The sequence below is a fragment of the Urocitellus parryii genome, chromosome 2 (assembly GCF_045843805.1).
Source record: "Urocitellus parryii isolate mUroPar1 chromosome 2, mUroPar1.hap1, whole genome shotgun sequence".
Classification (NCBI taxonomy): domain Eukaryota; kingdom Metazoa; phylum Chordata; class Mammalia; order Rodentia; family Sciuridae; genus Urocitellus; species Urocitellus parryii.
Window position 1 is genome coordinate 69,204,147 of NC_135532.1, and position 22,051 is coordinate 69,226,197.

Below are 22,051 nucleotides of genomic sequence, written 5' to 3' on the forward strand. Positions count from 1 at the left end.
ATAACAAGTTCCTTGGCAAGAAATTTGAGAGCTGGAGCCACTGAACATCTGTAAGTTATTAAACATTTCTTTGAGTGATATAAGGTATTTCACATTAAAACATGATTTCCAAAACCAATCTATAGTCTACTTTTTGGGGGGAAAATAAAAATATTAAATTTAGTCAAACCAACAGAATAAGTAAGGCAGTGAAATGGAGTGGAAAAAAAAATGTTACCTTAAAAAGTGAAATTGTGTTTAAAACTGTTTCAGGTGATTTTCTCAAACATAATATTTCATACTTTTTAAAACTTTGTTTAACAATGGCTACACAAGGTGAGTGTACTTAATGTCACTGAACTGTACACAAAAATAATTAGAATGACAAATTTTATATTATGAATATTTTACAATTTAAAAAACTGATATGAGTGAAAAGAAAAAAAATTGATTTTCCATATATATGTGGCTTGGGTCAATTGAGTGGGTAGAGCAATGGCCTGAAGCTCTTTACCTTTTCAATACCATGTGTTCTTTATCAGTAGCCTGACTTAATAATACTCATCAACCAGCAATGGGAACTATTTTCACTTTTATTGAGGCATGGAGCTGGAGTTGTGTAATAGGGCAGATGAGAATCTAGTCAAGGGGAAAATGTATGCTTTATATTACTGTAACTTTCTGGGTAAAGTTATAAGGAAGAAAAAGCAAATAAAAAGGTATAAGGAAAGGCAGAAAAATAAAAAGCTGAGTTGAAAAAAGAATTTTTTTTTCTAATCAACACAAGTATAAACTAGTTTTCATAAAATGAAAATATATGAAAAAAGAAACTGGAAAATTTATGTATGTTTTTATTCAGTCTTAAAAAATATAACTTATTACCTCAGATCCCAGGGCTGATGCTGTCAGTTCACTGACAATACTGGCCAATAATCCACAAGTATTAGAGACCAGGTGGGAAGAGAAGAGTTCATTTTGTCTTCTCAGACTGTTTCTAACTGGTAGCACAACAATAACGAGCATTTTCTCCAGAACTTCACGGAAGCTTGTCATCCCTGAAATATTCTCTTCACTCTATGATACACGAGAAGAGAAAGCGCCCAGACATTTTTTAAAATTTTACTTCCCATGAGCATTTCATTGCAAAATCTTATCATTCCACAGGACAACTGTAAAATCCAGACCAAAATCAGAGCCTATTTCTACAAATTTATCCAGTTGTATATGAAGCTTCTTTATCTACTTTTCATTTGTAAAGTCTTTTTTCAATGATTAAAATCTTTGTATCCTAAAAACAACACACATTTACATAGTGTTAATGTTTTGTGTATGGAGGCAGGTACTGGGGATTGAACACAAGAGACACTACCACTGAGCTACACAGGGTCTTATTGAGTCGGTGAGATTGGCCTGGAAATTGCAATCCTCCTGCCTCAGCCTCCTGAATAGCTGGGATTACAGGCGTGCATCACCATGATAGGCTATGCTTATGTTTTTAATAGCCTGGAGTAATTTTTACATAGTCCCTTTTTTAACTTCTAAGCCATAATCCTATAAAACAGAGAGAAAGCTATTCTTCCCACTTAAAACTTTTTCTATAATACAAGATTTCAATCAGAGATATTATTTCTGGAATATATAGAGGTAAATCAACTCTAAATCTGTGCAAATAAATTTTCTAACAAAATTATCTTGTCCATACGTGGAGTAGGCAGTTTTACAATTATTACTATATTCAAATTTTAAAGGGAAATAAAATTCCAACTTTTACCAGTGGAAAAAATATAATTAAGAAATCAAAATCCCATTTAAAAACCAAAGGAAAAACATGAAAAATATTATTAATTTAGCTGATATCCAGCATGAAAATTATTTCTTCTCTGCCATCTTCTATGTCTTTAAGCCCACACTGAACAGAAAGTGAAATGTACGATTTCATCAGGAAGCCATAGGAACCAAAATCTCAGGGTAAAGAGGGGCACAGAGTTAGATTACTCTGTTCTCAAAATAAATCAAATATGTAAATGAATGTACTTTCAATCCATTTGGAAATTAGCTGACCTTTCAATTAAAATCATCATGACTACAATTTTAACTTCTTTCTTAATATAATTTTAGGCTGAAAAAAAATTCAGATATAACTTTTCATATTTAAGTTATTTCTATTACAATTTAAATAAAATCACCATAATATTTTGATTCACTTCTAATCTAGTTCTTATGAATTTAAAATAGTCAATTTTTGATCTTTATTAAAACCCTTATTCTTTTATCCCTTTTACCTTCCCATTCTCCAGAAACTTGACTTTCTGGAAAATATCAGAAAGTTAGCTTTTGATAAAATTCAACCCTCAATTGTACTCCATAAATCAAGAATCTTGCTATGCTTCGCTGGAATGGGGAGGGAATGGTGAGAGATTATATGAAGTGTGTTCATTTATGCCTGTTTAGTATTTAATTAGTAGTTGCTGAGATTAATACAAGAAACTTGCCAGATAGTACAGCGTTAATAGTTTGTCAATGTGATTTGTTGAAGGACCAAATTTTTAAAAAACAGCCACTAAACTTTTAGAAAAATATACTCTCATTTGCTCATGGTGGCAAATACAAGCTGACACCAGCTTTTCAAAAGTCATTTGGCAATTTGTAACAAATTAACAAACTTTCCTTTGAATTAAGAATTTTTCTACACTTAAAGGTGAAAATAATCATAAATATGCATGAAAATTTAGCCAATGATATTTCTAGGAGCATTGTTCAAAATACTGTAATACTAAGAATATTGTAAATGTGTGTGTGTGTGTTTGTGTGTGTGTGTGTGTGTGAATGATTATACTATACTGAAATGTTAGAATGCTTTGTCCACAAAAAAATGGTGGAAGAATATATATTAAACAGGATACATATTCAGACTATTATTAATGTACACATACAAATATACAATTATTATTAATAATCACTACATATTAGCAGCTTTTAAAAATTTACTGTGTATATAAATTTTTTAATACTATAAGACTAAAGGGAATTACAAAATAAAACATCAGATTATCTATAACTTTATCACTCATATATTATTTTCATCATTAAGTATACTCTTCCAATCAATAAATTTTGCATACATATTTTACATAGTCATCATTGCATATATACACTTTTGTTTTCATTTTTTCAAATATTTTAAAAGATTTCTTTTAATGTTAAATGTAAATATATCTGTTTTTAATGGCTGAACCATTATTCTATGAACCATATTCTATAAAGTTTTAATATACTCATTCAGCTATTTCAGTTAGTGAAGAACATTTAAAGTTCTAACTAGGGTTTCTAAATGTTATTCTTAGTAAAATGCATATAGATTTCATCTACAAATTATTCCCTGAATTTTCTGTGAAAACACTCATAACACGTTAACAGTGAAATGAAAATTCATCTTGAGGTTATCTGCTAGTTTACAGAATCTCAATTCAAGGGCTATATTTATATTTTCACTCCTGTCTCAACTAGCAACTAATAAAAATTCCAGTGAACAGTAAATACGCAATAAATACTAAAAGATTGAAAGAAAAGGATTATTTATTTAAACTAATTAAATAATGCCACAAGCAATGTATACGGTTAGTAGTTTTCTTCATAGTCTCACAAGCATAGGAATTTATAAGAGAATATTTTTTCTTAATTCCATAGAAACACACTGATACCTTAATATTACTTTCATTCACTATTAATAAGAGAGAAATTTTTCCCACACCGGCTCTTATATTTATTTTTAGTATTTCTTCTGGTATCCTGCAAAGATACTACATTAACTCCCTGCAACTTTTCTTTCCATTGTTGAAACTTTCTTCACTCTTTTTCTGTTGATTTAGTCAACAGAAAATTGCTACTGCACAATAATTAGGAAAACTTTCTATGTTCTATTTCTTGCTTCCTGAGTCACTGGGTTTCAGGTGTGTACCACTGCACCTGGCTTCCACTTTTACCGATTAGTTCCCATTTGGAGAGTAAATATATAAGAATGCCTTTTAGTTAATTTTTCTCTATAGCACTTTCTAGTAAAATAAAAGTAGTTGTTAATTTACTAAAATGTTTCACAGAAGAAATCTTAAAAGTTCTTTATTTCCATATCATTCTATCTTGAAAACTTAAAATATTACATTAGAAAAGAAAAGACATTGTATTTGGAACTTAACCTTTAAATGATACAGCCAAAAAACAAATATATAGCTGTTCATTGCATAACTCACTTTATAAATAAATGAAAATCTTTTAAAAATTTAAATCTGGCTGTTGTTATGAAACAGATAATCATTTGTTAAATAATCAATGGGTAAACATATTTGCTAACACAGAGAAATAAGCAGTTTTATTGCTTCATTATAAAAGAAATTTCAGAAAAGACCTACTTGACTGAGTTTCTCCATATGTGCTACCAAAAGGGGAAAACGATGAACTAGTGTTGAGTCATTCTCTGTGCTAACTTGTTTAACAATTGATCGCAGTAGTACTTCTCCATCATATGCAATAGGAAAAATAGAAGTCAGCTTAACTGAAGTGTGACATAAAGCTGACATAACAGCTGCAAGGAGTCTGCTACTTGAGGTCTTAAAGTTTGCTTCTTGGATATCCTTTAAAAACAAACAAACAAAAATTCCCACTAAGAAATACTGCATCAATATAAGCCATATTTCTGAATATATAAATAGTAAATATTTTTAATTATACCAAAATTTTCTATCAATCATTTAAATTGTTTTGTTATGGGATAATATCACATCAATCTTAAAGTACAATTTTGACTATCCAATGAATATGGAAAAGTTATGGTCAACAAAAATAAGCATCCAGGTCTCTAGTAAATCAAAGTTAATATTTATGTATCTCCATAGTCAATGTTCTCTTTAGTACTATTTTCAAAGTACTAGAATTAGAATATACAGCATTTTCCTGTAAGTACTGAAACTATTTTTCTCAAATAATAAATTATTTAAATTATAATTCTATACTACTATAGTAACACTTTACTAAGGTCACAAAATTATGTTATCACATTTCAGTTTATCCAAAAATTTAGTAGCATACCTATAAAACTTATCCACATAGGATATCTTAACTCACAAAAATTGTGAACATAGTACTTAGTTCATCAAACATTTGTTACAAAGTCAAGCATAATGCAAAATCATATTCCCTAAGTTGAACCAATGCTTGCTAAACATTACTTGTTGAGCAGCAAAGGAAGAAAATAACCATATTAGAGTGGTATGGTTGAAAGTGAGAGAGTAATTAAGTTACATACTAGTGCAGGCAATAATTGTGCTATCCACTATAATGTGCTATCCACTATGTTACTATTTAAGTCCTAAAATCTCCTGCCACATGGATCCAAAGTTGTCCAGGAAACCCCAGTGATGAAACTGAGTTGGGAGGGAGGTGGATCAAAGAGGTGGGGTAGGACTTCCAGTACAATGTTGAATACAAGGAGTGACAGCACTTGTGCCTTCTTTCCAAACTTAGGGCAGCATTTAATATTTGACCACTAAGTTGGATGTCAACTGTTGATTTTCTATAGATACTCTTTGTCCACAAAATAAGGAAGTTTTATTATATCCTAGTTTGCCAAGAAGTTTTCATCACTGAATGACTTAAATTTACCAACATTTTTTTCCCACAAGCAATTGAGGGGATCATATAATTTTTTGCTATTTAGTTAAAATGAATTACATCGATTTTTGAATTGTTAAATTTACCTAAGATAAAATCCATGATATATTTTGGGATTTGACTTAATAAAAATTTAATGAAGTTCTATGTTTCTCAGTGATACTTGTCTGTTATTTTGTTGTTGTTGTTATATCTTTTGTTAGATTCTGGTGTCAGGCCCGATAGGACTAAATTCATAAAATCAGTTGGAAAGTGTTGCCCCATATATTTTCTGAAAGAATTTCTAGAAAATCAGCATTACTTCTTTCTAACTGTCTAACAAAATCCATGAATGACAACATCTGGGCCTGGAACTTATTTAATGAGAAAGTTTTTAAAAATGAATTTTTTGAATAGATATAAGGCAATCAGGATTTTTAATTTTTTTATTGTATCAGTTTTAGTAGTTACATTTTTAAAGGAAACTGTCAGCTTCCTCTGAAGTTGTAAAATTCCTAAGTTTATCTATTACATTCTTATTATCACTTTAACATCAGTTGGATCTATAGTGATATATTCCTTCTTTTATTTCTGATAATAGTATTTTATGTTTTTTTTCTTTCTCTGTATCTTGTCTCTCTCAAAGAGGCTTGCTAGATGTTTATCAATTTTTCTTTTGAAAGAACCAAACAAACTTCAGCTTCTTAATTTTCTCTGTTTTCTATTTCACTGAGTTCTCTCCTTATTATTATTGTTTTTTTTCTTACTTGAGGTTTGATTTGCTTACCTCTGGGCCACATCTCAGTCCCCACACCCTTTTTTTAAAATTTCACTAAGTTGCTTAGGCTAACTTTGAACTAGTAATCCTCCTGCTTCAGCCTACCAAGCCACTGGGATTACAGGCATGAGCCACCACACTCAGTTCCTTCTGGCCTTCTTAAAGTGGAATTTTAGATATTAGTCCTAAACATTTCTTCTTTGCTAGTATAAGCAATTAAAAAGTATATATTTCTCTGAGTAATGCAATAGCTACATCTCACCAATTCTGATGTTAGATTTTTCATCTTTCACTGTTCAGTACTTAAAGTTTCTTTTATTATTTCTTCTTTCGTCCACTGATTACTTAAAAGTATTGTCAAAGTTTTCTAAATATTTGGGTACCTTACTCAATAGCTTTTGCTATAGATTTCTAATTTAATTTTGTTGTGAACTAAAAAAACACATTCTTTATGCTTTTAATCTTTTCAAACTTACTCAACTTATTTATACCCTAACAAATGATGTATCTTGGTGAATATCCCATGTGTACTTGAAAAGAAACTGCAGCCTGCAGTAGCATATTCTAGTTTATAAATGTCAACTAGATCAAAGTAGTTGATAGCACTGTTCCAGTTTTCTGTATCTCTGATTTTTTTGTTGTTGTTGTTGTTTATTTAGTTTTCCTGACAATTAATGAAAGAGAAGCACTGAGGGATCCAACTATCAAGTGAATTTGTCTATTTCTCATTGTAGGTTTGTCAGGTTTTTGCCCCTCTGTTTGGAAACTGTGATTTAGTACATAAACATCTATGAAAGTTGAAGGCTAGGATTGTAGATCAGTGGTAGAGCACTTGCCTAGCATGTGTCAGGCATTGGGTTCAATTCTCAGCACAATATATAAAACAAATAAATAAATAAAGTCCATCAATAACTAATAAAAATATTTTTAAAAAAAGAATGAGTGAATGATATAACCATGTCTGTTCACTCAAGGCCTCTCTCCTTCCTGTTCTTGCAGATGTGAAAGTGTCAAGGGTCACTGTCTGATGCTGTCCTCCTCACACACTCTCTCCTCTATTATCTATTACCCTCTTATACATACTGCCACCAATACATTCCAAGAGTAAGTCAGCAGATTCACAAATGTATTGATTAAAAGATGATAAACAGAAAACAAATTTTTAAACCTGTATTATGTAAATCATAGATACCAAATTGCTTTCTACTTTACCTTTTAAAAAGTTAAAAAAGATGGAGACAACTGCAATTTACTTTCTGAAAGCATACTAAATAATGTATCATATTTTCAACTTCGATTTTATAAACTTAAATTACCTGATCCAAACAATTCAAGAGATCACAAAGGCAAGCCCACTGTAATGCAGGAGTTGGGTAGAAAGAATGAAAACAGGCAGTAAAAGTATTATGACACTCCTGGAGGACAGCCTCTAAAAGACTCAAGGGTTGACTGAGATATCCTTGAGGATCATTATCCAACTTCACCATGCAGTGGTCAACTCCTTCCGATAAAATTTTTCTTAACAAAGTTCTGGTTTTTCCAATACACTCTGCTAATTTGCTAGTTTCTTCTACAACTGCTTTTCCTGTAGCTGTAAGGGGAAAAAAGTAAACTGCTAATTAATGTTACTAATTAAATACTAATTAATACAAATACTAAACAGGCATTAAAATAATATAATTCCATAATTAACTATGTGGCTAAAATCACAAATAACCTAGAAATTAAACAATTTAAGATATTGAGTGTGGTCTAAAATTATTCCTTTAAAAAAACTAAATGGAAAAAAATTAACTGGTTTTAATATTTAAGTTCAAACCATTTGTTGATAAAATATTACTATTGGACAAATATGTGTAAAATAACACTTTTATTAGAATATTTAATCTTAGCCCATGATGGCTTTTTGTTATCAGAATGATAGAAAATCTATTTTATTTTTATAAGCAAATACACAAGAGTCGCAGTAAGCTCATTTTTGGAGCAGCTTAAAAGCAGGTTGAGATCTTTAACTCCTGGTAAGCTTTACAAAAATCTTCTCTCAAGGTCTCAAATGTTTTCTCCCTAAAGTCATTTAATAACTACAACATACCTGACACTGGGTAAATTTCGCAGGTATAGACACGCAATAACCTCAGACAACAGGTACCCACAAAGCGTAGTCTCTCTAAATCTAGAAGTGTAGCTGTGAACTGGAATCCTTTTAATCCTCTAAGTTCTTCAACTCCTAAGACTAAGGTGGTCCAACTCCAGTGAAGAATACTCAGCAATGACTCAAAACATTCCTAATCCAGAATATGAAAATATAGACAAAAATTATGAGACCAGAGGTTGAATCAAAATAGAAGTAATGACATGTAACTTCAAAACCTCTTTATCTTGAACTTTTTTACTAAGTTTGTCAGCCCAAATCATAGACACTCTTATAGTTCACTTACTAAATTACCATTAAGAGGAGTATCTTTGAAGTTTGACAAAGAAGATAAAGCAGGCATTTAGAAACATTCTTCAGTATTTATGCATTTAAAAAAAAAATTAACTCAGACTTCCTGAATGGACACATTATGATCTCTGAATTACATCAAGTGACTTTTCATTCTGCCATGGTAACCCAGAGAGCATAGTGCAACTTTAAATGCAGAATGGGGATGATCAAGCAGTTTAACAAGTTCCTACTTGGACAAGCAAATCTTCTACTTAGTTCCTCAAGTATTAAAGTAATGCTTTGTGGGACAGCACCATGCTTAACTTTCTCTTCATCTTCTAATTCCTTCATATATGCATTCATGCATGACTTAATCGAAAAGCTAACATTTATTTCAAAAATGGGAAGGCCATGTCAACTGGGCATCATAGGCAACACCTCCATTATTCCACTTAAAGTATATACTATATTTGGCCTAGAATATAAATGTTAATACAGAAGCATATCTGACTTCAGAAAGCTATACTGAGAAATTCTTAGAAGATAGCAGACAAATACTAAATATCAAAATGAAACAATGCTGAATGAAAAAGTTGAAATTTTAAAAAAATGGCTTACCACTGAGACAGTTCTTGCAAAAGATCTCTTTAAAATGTGTACAGGTTCACTGGTTTGTTGTTTGCCTTTTGAAGCACTGCCATCACTGGTTGGAAGTCTGAAGGTAACATATGCACATAAAGTAATGCTGAAAAATCTGACAACATTTTTCTTTTTTTAAAAAAATACATTTTTGCAATAGTAAAATAATTAAATAAAACATTTCATTCTGGGGGGTGGGGGCAGGTAAAAACGCCAATAGGGAGCTTTTTGGAAACACTTTCCAACACTAAACAAAGTTTTTAGGATGTCAAATACTTTCTTTAAATTCTACCTGGGTAAGACTGGAGTAGAGGCTTTCTCCTCTTGTAGAGAACATATGTAACTTAAGTTCTGCAGCAACACTACTATTTAATGTTATTATCAAAAAGTTATTCAATCAATATTAGTTAGGAGTAGTCCAATGCAACTTGTTATGTTCATAAAGCTATGCATTACAAACAATGACTATAACAGACATTGCATTAAAAACAATTCTGTAGTACCTAGGATTTCAAAAAATAAACAAACGAATAAACCAACCAACCAGAACCCTTCTTGGGAAAAATGAAGTTTGTAACATTCATGTTCTTTAAGCAATTATTTGGAAGAAAGATGGGAAGAAGAGAATTCCTGTTCTAGAAACATTGCTTCTGATTTTTTACTATTAAAAAATGTAGCATATATACACAATGGAATTTTACTCAGCAATAAAAGAGAATAAAATCATGGCATTTATAGGTAAATGGATGGTGCCGGAGAAGATAATGCTAAGTTAGTCAATCCCCCCCAAAAAACAAATACCGAATGTTTTCTCTGATATAAGGAGGCTGACTCATAGTGGGGTAGGGAGGGAAAGCATGGGAAGAATAGATTAATTCTAGATAGGGAAGAGGGGTGGGAGGGAAAGGGAGGAGGCAGGGGATTAGCAAGGATGGTGAAATGTGATGGACATCATTATCCAAAGTACATGTATGAAGACACGAATTGGGTGTCAACCTGCTTTATATACAAACAGAGATATGAAAAATTGTGATATATATCTATAATAAGAATTGTAATGCAAAAAAGTACATATATAAAGACATGAATTGGCACGAACATACTTTATATACAAAGTTATGAAAAATTGTGCTCTATATGTGTAATAAGTATTGTAATGCATTCCGCTGTCGTGTATTTAAGAAAAATCAATTAAATTGAAGAAAAATGATAACATTTTTAGTGAGGGTTATATCCATTTCATTTTTTTATTCTAGTACTGCGGTAATGTAGAAATACAAAAACACATAAGCATATGCCTCCAAATGTCTGAATAACCATAGACTAATTAAAATTCTTAATGTCAAAAATGTCACACAAAAATGCTGTTATTTAATACTTCAATTAGACATGGAAATTCATCAACAATAAGGAATTTTCCAACTCCTTCCACCATAAGATAAATAAGAAACGTAACACTAAGGTAAACTGATTAAGCCTATATCTAAAGTACTCCTCCCACACCCAATTACATTTCTTTAAGATCAATTTGGATAAAATTTGTAAGAAAAAAGACAAATTTTTAAAAATCAGTTGTTAAAATATGATTATAGGCATAACACTATCAATGTGAATCGTTAGGCAAAGTTTAAAATTAAGCCTGATAAAGAAAATGTTTTAAAATATGCAAATTATTAACTAAATGTTTTTGTTAAATCAGCTACATTTTTATCAGTATATTATAATTTCTAGAATGCTTCAATAAATTCTCCTTTATTATGCACATATTTTATACTGGCTCTACTTCAGTATAGCAAATGAATAAGCCACATTAATTAAATATAAATATGCAAAATACCTGTATAATAATTGAGGTATCTGACCAGCATTGACATCTGTACCATTATTTGATTTCTTTGAACTCTTAAACTGGAAAACAACACTAAGAAGAGAAAAATTAATGATGCTTAAAACAACATGATCTAAGATTCATTAAAAGAACTAAGAAATTAATAATCATGTTTTCAAATCTTACAATAGTGTAAATCATTCATTGCTTTCAGAAAAAAAGAAAGACATAAGTACTGTTCTGATTTTTAACTATAAATGACTGAATCAGCAAAATGAAGGAAATGAATATAATCAGGAACTCTATAGATGTCCTCCTGCTCAGCCCTAGTCCTCTAGCTCATCTTTCTGGACAGAAAGCAGTAAACTTAACAAAAGATTTCCACTTACAAACAATATAAAATCTATTTGATTATATGCATTACAGGGTTAAGCCTTAAAGTTCCAAGATATTCCAAGTTTGACCAAACTATAAATGGGAACCACACAGTCCAGGGTCAGACCAGTCTTCTCAGTTCTAGCAAACAATCTTAGAGTAAGTTGAATTGCATACATACAACAGAATTAATTTTTCTACAGTAGGCTCCTTGAATATTCAGCAACATAGAATTCACTTATTAAACCAGCCTGGATTTTTTTTTTTTGGTCTACTCTGATTTTGAGTTGAACTAAACTGAAATATACCAATATATAGTTTGTACCCATTTCAAATAGTTTACGCTAAGTGTAATAAGGAATTTCTTTTACAAATGATAGTTATCCCTAACTCATGAATCAGAGTTAGAGTATGAAGTAAGAGTAGAGGTAAGAGTAGTAGTAAGAGTATGAAGAATGCTGGATTTAGAGTTAACAGATTCCAGGTCCAGATCTAGCTCTGCCACATGATTACCATAGAACTCTAAGTAAATCATTTCCTCTTTGTTTCTCTAGTCCCCAAGTACAAAATGGGCTAATCACTGCTCACAAAATTACTAAGGGCACCAAATAAGATAACATATATGAAAATGTTGTATAAACTAAAAACCACTCTATAAATGAAAGTTATTTTTAAGAAGAAAAATTTTGCCTATATTTCATTAAAACTATCATTTCAGACCACAGAAGCTTTGCAATTTATAAAGTGTTTACACATGCACTGTCAAATTTAACTATAAGTATCTGTTTCTTTTTTATGGTTCCAAAGTCCTCAAAACTCCTCAATATTGTCATTCTCCTCTAGCTAATTCCTAATTTGTAATAAAGCTTTCAAGCAATTTGATACTCATAAACACACACAAATGCTGTCTTATAAGAGCAAAGAACAGTAGTTTATAATTAGTTTCCTGTCCTGTCTACACTTTAACTTGAAGTATTTGCTTACTGGCATATGAAGTTACATAAACTTAATTTTTAGCAATTATGTTCTAATCATATGAAGCTTTTTATCCTGCTGAAAGTCCTCTGAGTCTTTGAAAGAATATTTCACAGATGAAAATGAGAACTGTTTAAGAAAGACTTCAATATTCTACTTACCCATCATCTGTTGTAATAGATGCTTGTCCATGAGAACCACAGTCACTGCTGGGTCCTGACACTCGAGCCCACGCTACATACCACCATCCTGCTTGCAGGAGAACTGGTTCATCAAACATCATTGCATATTTTTCTCTGAGAAAGATTAGTGAGTCAAAGACAATGCCTTTGTACTTCCCTGTCACATATATTTATTTTTTAAATCCTCTATAACCAAACCATAAAAATAACATTTTAAGATTCTTGTTGGCATTAAAAACCTTCCATGTAAAAAGTCTAGACATGGCCACAGAGAAGTTAACAGTTACTTGTGTTATGTTGCTAGATCTCCTCTTCTTGGTTTCTACAACATGCTTATAAAACTTTCCTATTAAAATAAGATGAACATTTTGCAGAAAATGAAAATCTGGACTTAAATTTTAAAGTTTATTCATTCAGCTCAAGTGTTCTGAGAGTCAGCAAGCTAGGAAAATGGCTCTGGAGTCAAGTCCAGCATTCAAAGCCTGGCTTTGAGACTTGGCAGCTGGAGACTCTGGGCAAGCTACTATATCCTCTTTGTACCTCAGTTTCTTTATCTGAAAATTGAGGTGAAAATAATGTCTAGGTCAATGAGCTGTTTTGAGGACTGAATTCATCAAGTATATGGAAAGGAACATGTTACACAGCAACTACAGACAAAAGTATATTGATTGTAGAGGAGACAAAAGACTTGTATTTATTTAAGGACATCTGCCAAAGGACAGTCAATTACAAAGTACTAGGTAACAGAGTAGAAAGAACTATTTGTAACTAGAATTAAGAAGAATGAAAAGCCTTGAAGGAAGTGGAGAATGCCAAGAACAAATCTGTAGAGGTGAGAAAAAGTATAAGAGAGGATTGGGAAAAGGCAGGGTATCTATTTGATTATTGCATTATGACAGATGGAAGAAGAGTAATAGGCAAAAGGTCGAAAAAGTATGTTAGTGCTACCCTTGAGAGTCTGGGCTTCATTAAAAGGGTAATGAAGAAAATCCAGATGACTTCTTAACACATGAAGTACATGCTATCAACTTTGGCTCATAATCATATACTGAAAGCAAATGGTAAATGACAATGGCATAATTAAAGCTTGTGAAATTTAGTTAACTGATTAGCTTTCCTGAATTTCCCCCTCATGACCATTTGTATAAAACATTAAGAATTACTGAAAATTATCTGTTGATATTGACTAATACCTAAAATGAAGATTCACTCTTTAGTGAATTTGTAAAAGCATATTCATAGCAGATTAGTTTTCTTCAGATTCACTCTTTAGGTTGTCAAAAGTATATATCTGGTAAAAGCAAAATCAATGTCTTACTTTCATCCTTATTTCAGAAAATATACATTTTCTATTGCAAAAAGCCTATAAATAATCCACAAGGTTTTCTTAACACAGTTACTATTGTGAAGTATAGTATAGTATTATTATTACAAAGCTCTGGATATATTTTTTCACATCATAACATACCCTGACTCAAACCACTAACTTATCATAGCATAGTGTTGAGATAATTCTTAGGATTACACAGAGGACAGATCAAACCTAAGTTTCCTATTTATGAACCTTCATAAATAAACCTACTGTTGTGGCAAGCTGCCTAGAGCCTTCAGTAAAGCTGGTCATCTTACAAAGTATGTTATTGTCAAGCATATTCTACTGGTATGACATCAGAGTACATAGGCCATATAAATTATGGCCTAGTATGACTACTTGACACTATATGTAATGTAATAAATGACTATCAGTTACTAAAACACAAGCATTCTAGGTGTTCTCTCAGGGATGCATGAAAACAAAAGGATGCAAAATATATGCATTTCTCTACTTTTTGAACCAATTTATCTTGTGAAATAAAGTTGCAAAGAATATTAATATTTTTGATCAAGTATCATTAAAACAGATACTTACATTTCCTAATACAGTCATCTGCTGCCTACACAGATTGCATATAGGATCATGGCTGTACCATATGGCTAATATATAAAGCAGGCTATCCATCTTAATGTTTACACAAGGACAAATTGCCTGACAATGCATTTCTCGAGAGGATCCTCATCACTAAGTGGGATATGACTACATATAATTTAATTTGCAAAAGCATATTCATAGCAGATTAGTTAAAACTTTTTAAAAGTTATATTTACTTACTTGTAATAAATTTCTAATTTTAAGCAGATAAGGATTACACTGAATAATGAACAAGTCATTTACCTAGCAGCACAGTCATAAGCCAACACATCAGTTTCTGCTAGAAGGTCTCCATCAGTTTCATGATCTCCTCCATCAGGACCCAACTCAAACAGCTGAGGACAAAAGAAAAATACATTTTTCCCAATCATTTTATTATATAAATCTACTGACTAATGTGTTTATAATTCTGTGTGTGTCTAATATACACAGAACTAACTACACAGAATATAAAAATCTCATACCTACTATTAAAGTTTTTAATTATTTACTGAACTACATAAAACACATTAAATTAAAAAAAACATATACAATATTTTATGGCTTATATTAATCTGTCTTCCATATATATATATATATATATATATATATATATATATATATTATATTATATCAAATGCTCTAAATAGCTCTATACTAGAAATTTTGTACATGATATAATCAATAAAGTAAGAATATAAACATCTGAAGGAGGTGAGAGAACTGGACCAAAGAATTTTTATCTCAGAGTTTCTAAATGAGGTAAACTCTTATGAATAGTGGCTAGCTATAAGACCCTGGGACCTAGTTTCCTCATCCATAAAAAGAGGTTGGACAATAAACAGTATTACCCACCTCGTACTAAATGTGAGAAAATTAAATAAAATAGTACTTTAAAAACCTCAAAAAATACCTAGCAAAAAGGCTATAAGAATATTAGCTGTAGAGAGAGAAGAATAACAGGTGATAGGATCCTTTAAAAAAAGACAAATCAAGTCATAAAAAACAGTTCAAAAAGTAATAGAGCTGGGGTTGCTCAGTTGGTAGAGCGTTTGCCTTGCATGTGTGAGGCACTGGGTTCAATCCTCAGCACCAGATAAAACAAATAAATAAAATAAAGGCATTGTATCTGTTTACAACTGATTTTTTTTTTAAAGTAATATGGCAGGCTGGGGATACAACATAGCTCAGTGGTAGAACACTTGTACAGCATGTCTGAGGCACTTGGGCTCCAAAGAGGCATAGCACATGAAAAAAGTTACACAAAAAAACTACAGAATATGGGTAAGAATAGAGAGAAGAGATATTAAACGGGAAGAGGTTCTGAGATTAAGTAAAAATAAAGGAGAATTAGGAAGAAAGAGTTTTTTGTTGTTGTTTGTTTTTAAAAAAAATGCACTATTAAGTGTAAAAAACAAAAATCTTTTCACTCTGGTGAATCCACAGCAAGAAAAGCAGCAAAACATTAAAATTCATTAAAATTTGTTGGGCAGGTACAGTCCTAGATGTCTAAACTTTTCAATTTTATGCTAATGACCTGGAAATCTGTCTGTAGCCTGAATCTGATTCTGAAAAGTCACTGAATCACCCAGCCAGCTTGCTCTTACTAGTACTAATAACAACCTTACTTGTTCTGATTAAAAGCTCTTTCATCAAACTAGTCACTCAAAATAAAAAATCCTAGAATCTTTTTTCCATATTTCTCTGCCATCACTATATCTATTCTATTGCTGGCATAAAATCTTATCAAATTAAGCATATTTCCTTTTATTGGCTGGATTACTTCCATAATGACTAATAGTCTTCTCATTTCTATTCTCTCCTGGCTCTAATCCATGTTCCACAAAGGTGAAGATTTTTATTTTTATTTAATGATATAAATAGCTCTATGCTAGAATTTTTAGTACTCTTTAAAAAAAAAAAACAAGTATTTAATCCAAATACTGTCTTAAATCTAAAATTTCAGTGGTTTCTCACCTTTGCAGCATCTTATAAGGGTTCTGGGGTTCTGAATGACTTTCCTCTAACCTGGCTCTTCTGCTTATCCTCAACAAGTATGTTTGAACATAAACTATGCACCAGGCATTGTTCCAAGAACTAAACATACAGTGGTAAACAATAAAAACAAGCAATGAAGACTACCAAGAGTACGTTTGTAGAAGGGAAAAGGATTATATTTTAATAGGCTGAACAGAGAGTTGAGATATAAAAGTGATAAAGAGGTAAACTATGCTGATGTTGAAAAGAGCTAATAGTTAGAGGGAATAGCAACAGCAAAGGTCCTGATGCTTGACTGTGCTTGGCCTTCCTGAAGAATAAGCAGCAGACTACAGTGAAGCAGCCAATAAAACATAAGGTCAGACAGGAGCTGGCAGTTAGTTCTGATGAGATCTTTTTGATCCTTATATGGCCTTTGACTTTTACTCTAATACAGGAAGACACTACATTATTCTAAACAGAGCAGTGACATACTTTGGTGTGCATTTTAAGAGACTCACTCTGCTGGACTGAAAATACATTGAATGGTGCAAGTACAGAAGCAGGATAAAATGGCAAAGGTACTTTAATAATTCTGGTGAGAATGGTTATGGCATGGAACAACTTAGTGGCAGTTTTTTAATAAGTGGTTAGATTCTGGATTCATTTTGAAAGTGAGGCCAACGTATATACTGTTCAAGTGAATGTAGGGAGTGAAAGGAAGAGAGAAACTGAGTGAGGATGACTGTAGGATTTTTGGTCTGAGCAATTGGAAAAATCATGTTAATGCCATTCTAAGTCATGGGAAGAAAGTGAGAATAGCAGGTTAAGAAATATCATCAAAAAAATAGTTTTGAGCATATTACCTACAAAATATTTATTAGGCATTAAGTGGAGACATATAGTAGACAGGTGTGTGTGTGTGTGTGTGTGTGTGTGTGTGTATGTGTATCTGTGTTTGTCAATCACTTTGGAGATTAAGAGAGAAGTCTTTAAGTATGGAAGTTACCAAAAAAAACATTTAGAGCCGTGAGGTTGGATCAGTATGGGAATGACTATTCTTCTTGCTTTTATTTGTTCATTCATTCATATTTTTTTTATTATATATCATTGGTTCTTTTTAGTTAACATTAGGATTCATTTTGACATAATTAAAAAAGCACAGAATATAATTTGTTCTAATTCAGTCCCCAGTCTAGAGAGAGAGAGAGAGAATTTTTTTTTAATATTTATTTTTTAGTTTTCGGCAGACACAACATCTTTATTTGTATGTAGTGCTGAGAATTGAATCCCGACCGCACACATGCCAGGCGAGCGCGCTACCGCTTGAGCCACATCCCAGCCCAATTCATTATTTTGTGACTCAGGGTCTTGCTGTATTGTTCAGGCTAGCCTGGAGCTCGTGGGCTCAAACCATTTTCTTGCCTCAGCTTCCTGAGTAAATGAGACTATAAGAATGTACCACCATGCCTGTCCAGGATGATTTAAAAAATGTCCAAAAGAAGAGCAGCCAGCAGGAGACTAAGGAAAGTAAGCAGTAGGACAGAACAAAAATGAAGTATGGTGCTTTGGGAGGCAAGAGAATGAAGTATTTCAAAGAGCTCAATCAGATAATATTTGGCTGACTTGTTGAGGAAGGTGAGGAATGAGCCTTGATAGCTGGCTTTAACAATTTAAGAGGCATCAGTGAGCTGGGAGTGGTGATGCACACTTATAATCCCAAAACTTGAGAGGCTGCAGTAGAAAGATCACAAGTTCAAGATTAGCCTCAGCAAGTTAGTGAGACCCTCAGGAACTTAATAAGACTGTCTCAAAATAAATCATAAAAAAGAACAGGGATGTAGTTCAATCCCCAGTACAACATCAACAATAATATCATCATCATCATCTCAATAAGAGTTATCATTGTCCTTGACCAGAGTAATTTCACTAAAGTAGTTGGGGCACAAACCTGACTGAAATGGGCTTGAGAAAGACTAGGAAGAGAGAATGAAGACAAAATATAGAAAATAAGGAATATAAACAGAGATCAGCTAGATTGCTAATCTAAGACAATAGTTTTGGCCTGGGAGAGTAGTAGAGAAGACTTTTTTAGGAGGAAGAAAGAGATGACAGAGAACCTATTAAGAAAGATAGCTAGGTCTCTGGCTTATGTAGCAGGCATATGGTGAATGGTACTATTCTTTTTTATAAATACTTAATTGATTTTATTTTTTAAATATATGATAGAATGCACTACAATTCTTGTTACACATACAGAAAACAGTTTTTCATATCTCTGGTGTATACTTAGTATATTCACACCAATTCGTGCCTTCATACATGTACTTTGGATAATGATGACCATCATATTCTACTATCATTACTAACCCCCTGCCCCCTTCCCTTCCCACCCTTCTTCCCTATCTAGAGTTCCTCTATTTCTCCCATGCTCCCCCTTCCTACCCCATTATGGGTCAGTCACCTTATATCAGAGGAAAACATTCAGCATTTGTTTTTTTGAGATTGGCTTATTTCACTTGGCATTATTTTCTCCAGTGCCATCCATTTACCTCAGTAGATAATGGATTAAAAAATGTGGCATATATACACAATGGAATATTAGTTAGCAATAAAAGAGTATAAAATCATGGCATTTTCAGGTTAATGGATGGTACTATTCATTAGAAAGGTATTTCTCAAAGAGCCAGAGGGAAAAGCATGAATTCAGTTAAGATTATATATGGTCTGGGATTGTGGCTCAATGGCAGAATGTTTGCCTAGCATGTGTGAGGCACTGGGTTTCATCTCTGGCACCACATACAAATAAAACAAAATAAAATAAAAGTCACTGTATTCATCTACAACTAAAAAATTATTTTTAGTTCTCGGCGGACACAACATCTTTGTTGGTATGCGGTGCCGAGGATCGAACCCGGGCCGCACACATGCCAGGCAAGCGCGCTACCGCTTGAGCCACATCCCCAGCCCCTAAAAAATTATTTTTAAAAAAGATTATTATGATGACTGATATCTGACAAGAAAACAGGTCAAAAAAGAAGTCTAAGCTGGAGATATAAATATGGGCATCATGGAATGCTGATGGCTACTGAAACCTTGAGTTTAGAAGAGTGCTTAAGAGAAAACATAGAATGAAGCCAAAAGGCTTTGGGCTGAATCACACTGAAGATGTCAGTTTGATATCTATGAATCACACAGAAGAGAATGAATCTACAGAGGGACAGAAGAAACAGTAAGGGGATGAAAACAAAACAAAATAAAGAAGGATTAGAAAGAAAATGCAGAGATCCAACATGGCGGCAGGTGCTGAGAGATCAAGTCTCTGACCTCTTCAGCTGCGCAGGCATAGGGAGTCCTAAACTGGATAAAGGCTGTTTGCTCAGGATCACTAGGCAATGCTGAGCTGACGTGGATCTGGGGCGAACAGTTTGGGCCTCTCAAAACATACACCGAGCCCGGATCGGCTGCATTCAAGCTCCGGTTCGCCTGCTTCTCGTGACTCAGCACTAACGATCCCGCTGAAATAATTGGTCGGCCCTTCTGAACTTACAGAGGTAAAAGCCAACCCAGCCTTCATAGGCAGTGGCCACAGGATTGAAACGGGGCTTGGGAGACAGTCAGGACCCACCCGTTGCATTGGTCACCTGGCAAAGGGAATGAACAGTCACCATTTGCATGGGATACCACCATGGCAGAGAACTGACATCACGGGCAGAGGAGATAACTTCATTGAAACCAGCAGCGAAAGGTGTGTAATCCCCTAGCCATCCCTCTCCACACATCGGGGGAAAACTTAAGGGCCCCTCCCAGGTCTCCCGTGAGCGCGATAGCCAGACTGAGGGAATCAGGAGTGGCGCGGGACTCGAGGCGCAGAACTCCCGGCTACCATTCCCACCAGTGCTGACAACTGAGGTCTCTTGCACCAGCTACTGGGGGCGTGGCTACCGGAGGGCAAGCAAATTCGCTGGGGGTACTCAGCCCCAAGCTCTACAAACTTAGGGTCTGAGGGAGGCAAACAGGGAGAGTGTTCCCAGGTGCTCATGAAAACAGGGCTCCCAGGAGCAGCAGACCTGGCGTGTAGCCAGTATTGTGATGAGCGTCACAGGTGAGCGGGGCCTGGCTTGAGGAAACACAAGAGAAGGCCCTAGACACTCAGGATTGGAGACCCGCCCAGTCTGGGAGGAAGAGCTGCTGCACAGTGATTGGTTCCCACCTATTGAGAGGAGAAGCTTGGCCCAGTGGGCACAGCTCCACCTACTGGAAGAGAAGTTAAGCGAACTCTATGACTGCATTTATTATTATTATTATTTTTTAATTTGGGTTTTTTTCCTTTAATTTTCATTTTTTTGTTGTTGTTCTTTAACTTTTTTTAAATGTTTTTAAAATTTTTTTATTTTATTATTATTTTTTAAAATTTTAATTTTCTTTTTTTTATTATCATTATTATTTTTAAAAAAAATTTTTTTCTTTCTTTATTTTCTATTTTTTTCTTTTGTCTTTTCATTTCTTTTCAATTTTCTTATTCTCCCTTCCTTGAATTCGACCTGCCTACTCTCATTCTCCTTAGTGACTTCTTCCCTTCCCTTACAATATCTTTCCTCCCAAGCATCAAATAAATTTATAAGAGGAAAAAGTAACTCAGCAGTCAAACAGAACAAGAAGTAACATGAGCAGCATAAAAAAGCAAGGAAGAAAAGGAGTACAAACAACGAAGGACAGCCTAAATATTCAGGAGGACCTAGAATCATCAGAAAAATGGTCTATAAAGAACTCAAGGAATACCTTAGACAGATGGAATGGAACCTTAAAGAGAATACGAGACAGCAAATCCAAACAGTGAAAGAACACATTGAAAAGGAATTACATAAACGGATAAAAGAAGAAGTTAAGCATCTTTATTAGGAGACAGAGATTATAAAAAAAATCAAACAATAATTCTAGAAATGAAGGAAACGATAAACCAAATTAAAAACTCAATTGAGAGTATTACTAACAGAGTGGAGCAAGTAGAAGCCAGAACGTCAGATAATGAAGACAGAATATATCATCTTGAAAAGAGTCTAGCCAACTCAGAAAGGCAGGTAAAAAATCACGAGAAAAACCTCCAAGAGATATGGGATAACATAAAAAAACCAAACTTACGAGTCATCGGATAGAGGAAGGTACAGAGATTCAAACCAAGGGAATGAGTAACCTGCTGAATGAAATAATTACAGAAAACTTTCCAGAAATAAAAAAGGAAATCGATATATACATTGTAGATGCACATAGGTCACTGAGCACACAAAATCACAGTAGACCA

At 33.2% G+C, this 22,051-nt stretch overlaps 1 protein-coding gene across 4 annotated transcripts in view; it reads right to left on the reverse strand.

The window, feature by feature from the left end:
• The window catches only part of Mycbp2 (MYC binding protein 2), a 280,426-nt gene that overhangs the window by 126,882 nt on the left and 131,493 nt on the right, over window positions 1–22,051 (reverse strand). For all 4 annotated transcript variants that reach the window (XM_026407494.2, XM_026407493.2, XM_077795218.1 and 1 more), the window contains exons 27-34: window positions 15,037–15,128; window positions 12,804–12,938; window positions 11,302–11,385; window positions 9,444–9,540; window positions 8,493–8,685; window positions 7,717–7,991; window positions 4,386–4,607; window positions 862–1,053 (exon numbers count right to left, since the gene is read on the reverse strand). In XM_026407494.2, coding sequence (XP_026263279.2) covers window positions 862–1,053; window positions 4,386–4,607; window positions 7,717–7,991; window positions 8,493–8,685; window positions 9,444–9,540; window positions 11,302–11,385; window positions 12,804–12,938; window positions 15,037–15,128 — 1,290 coding nt within the window. The remainder of the gene's footprint in view (window positions 1–861; window positions 1,054–4,385; window positions 4,608–7,716; window positions 7,992–8,492; window positions 8,686–9,443; window positions 9,541–11,301; window positions 11,386–12,803; window positions 12,939–15,036; window positions 15,129–22,051) is intronic.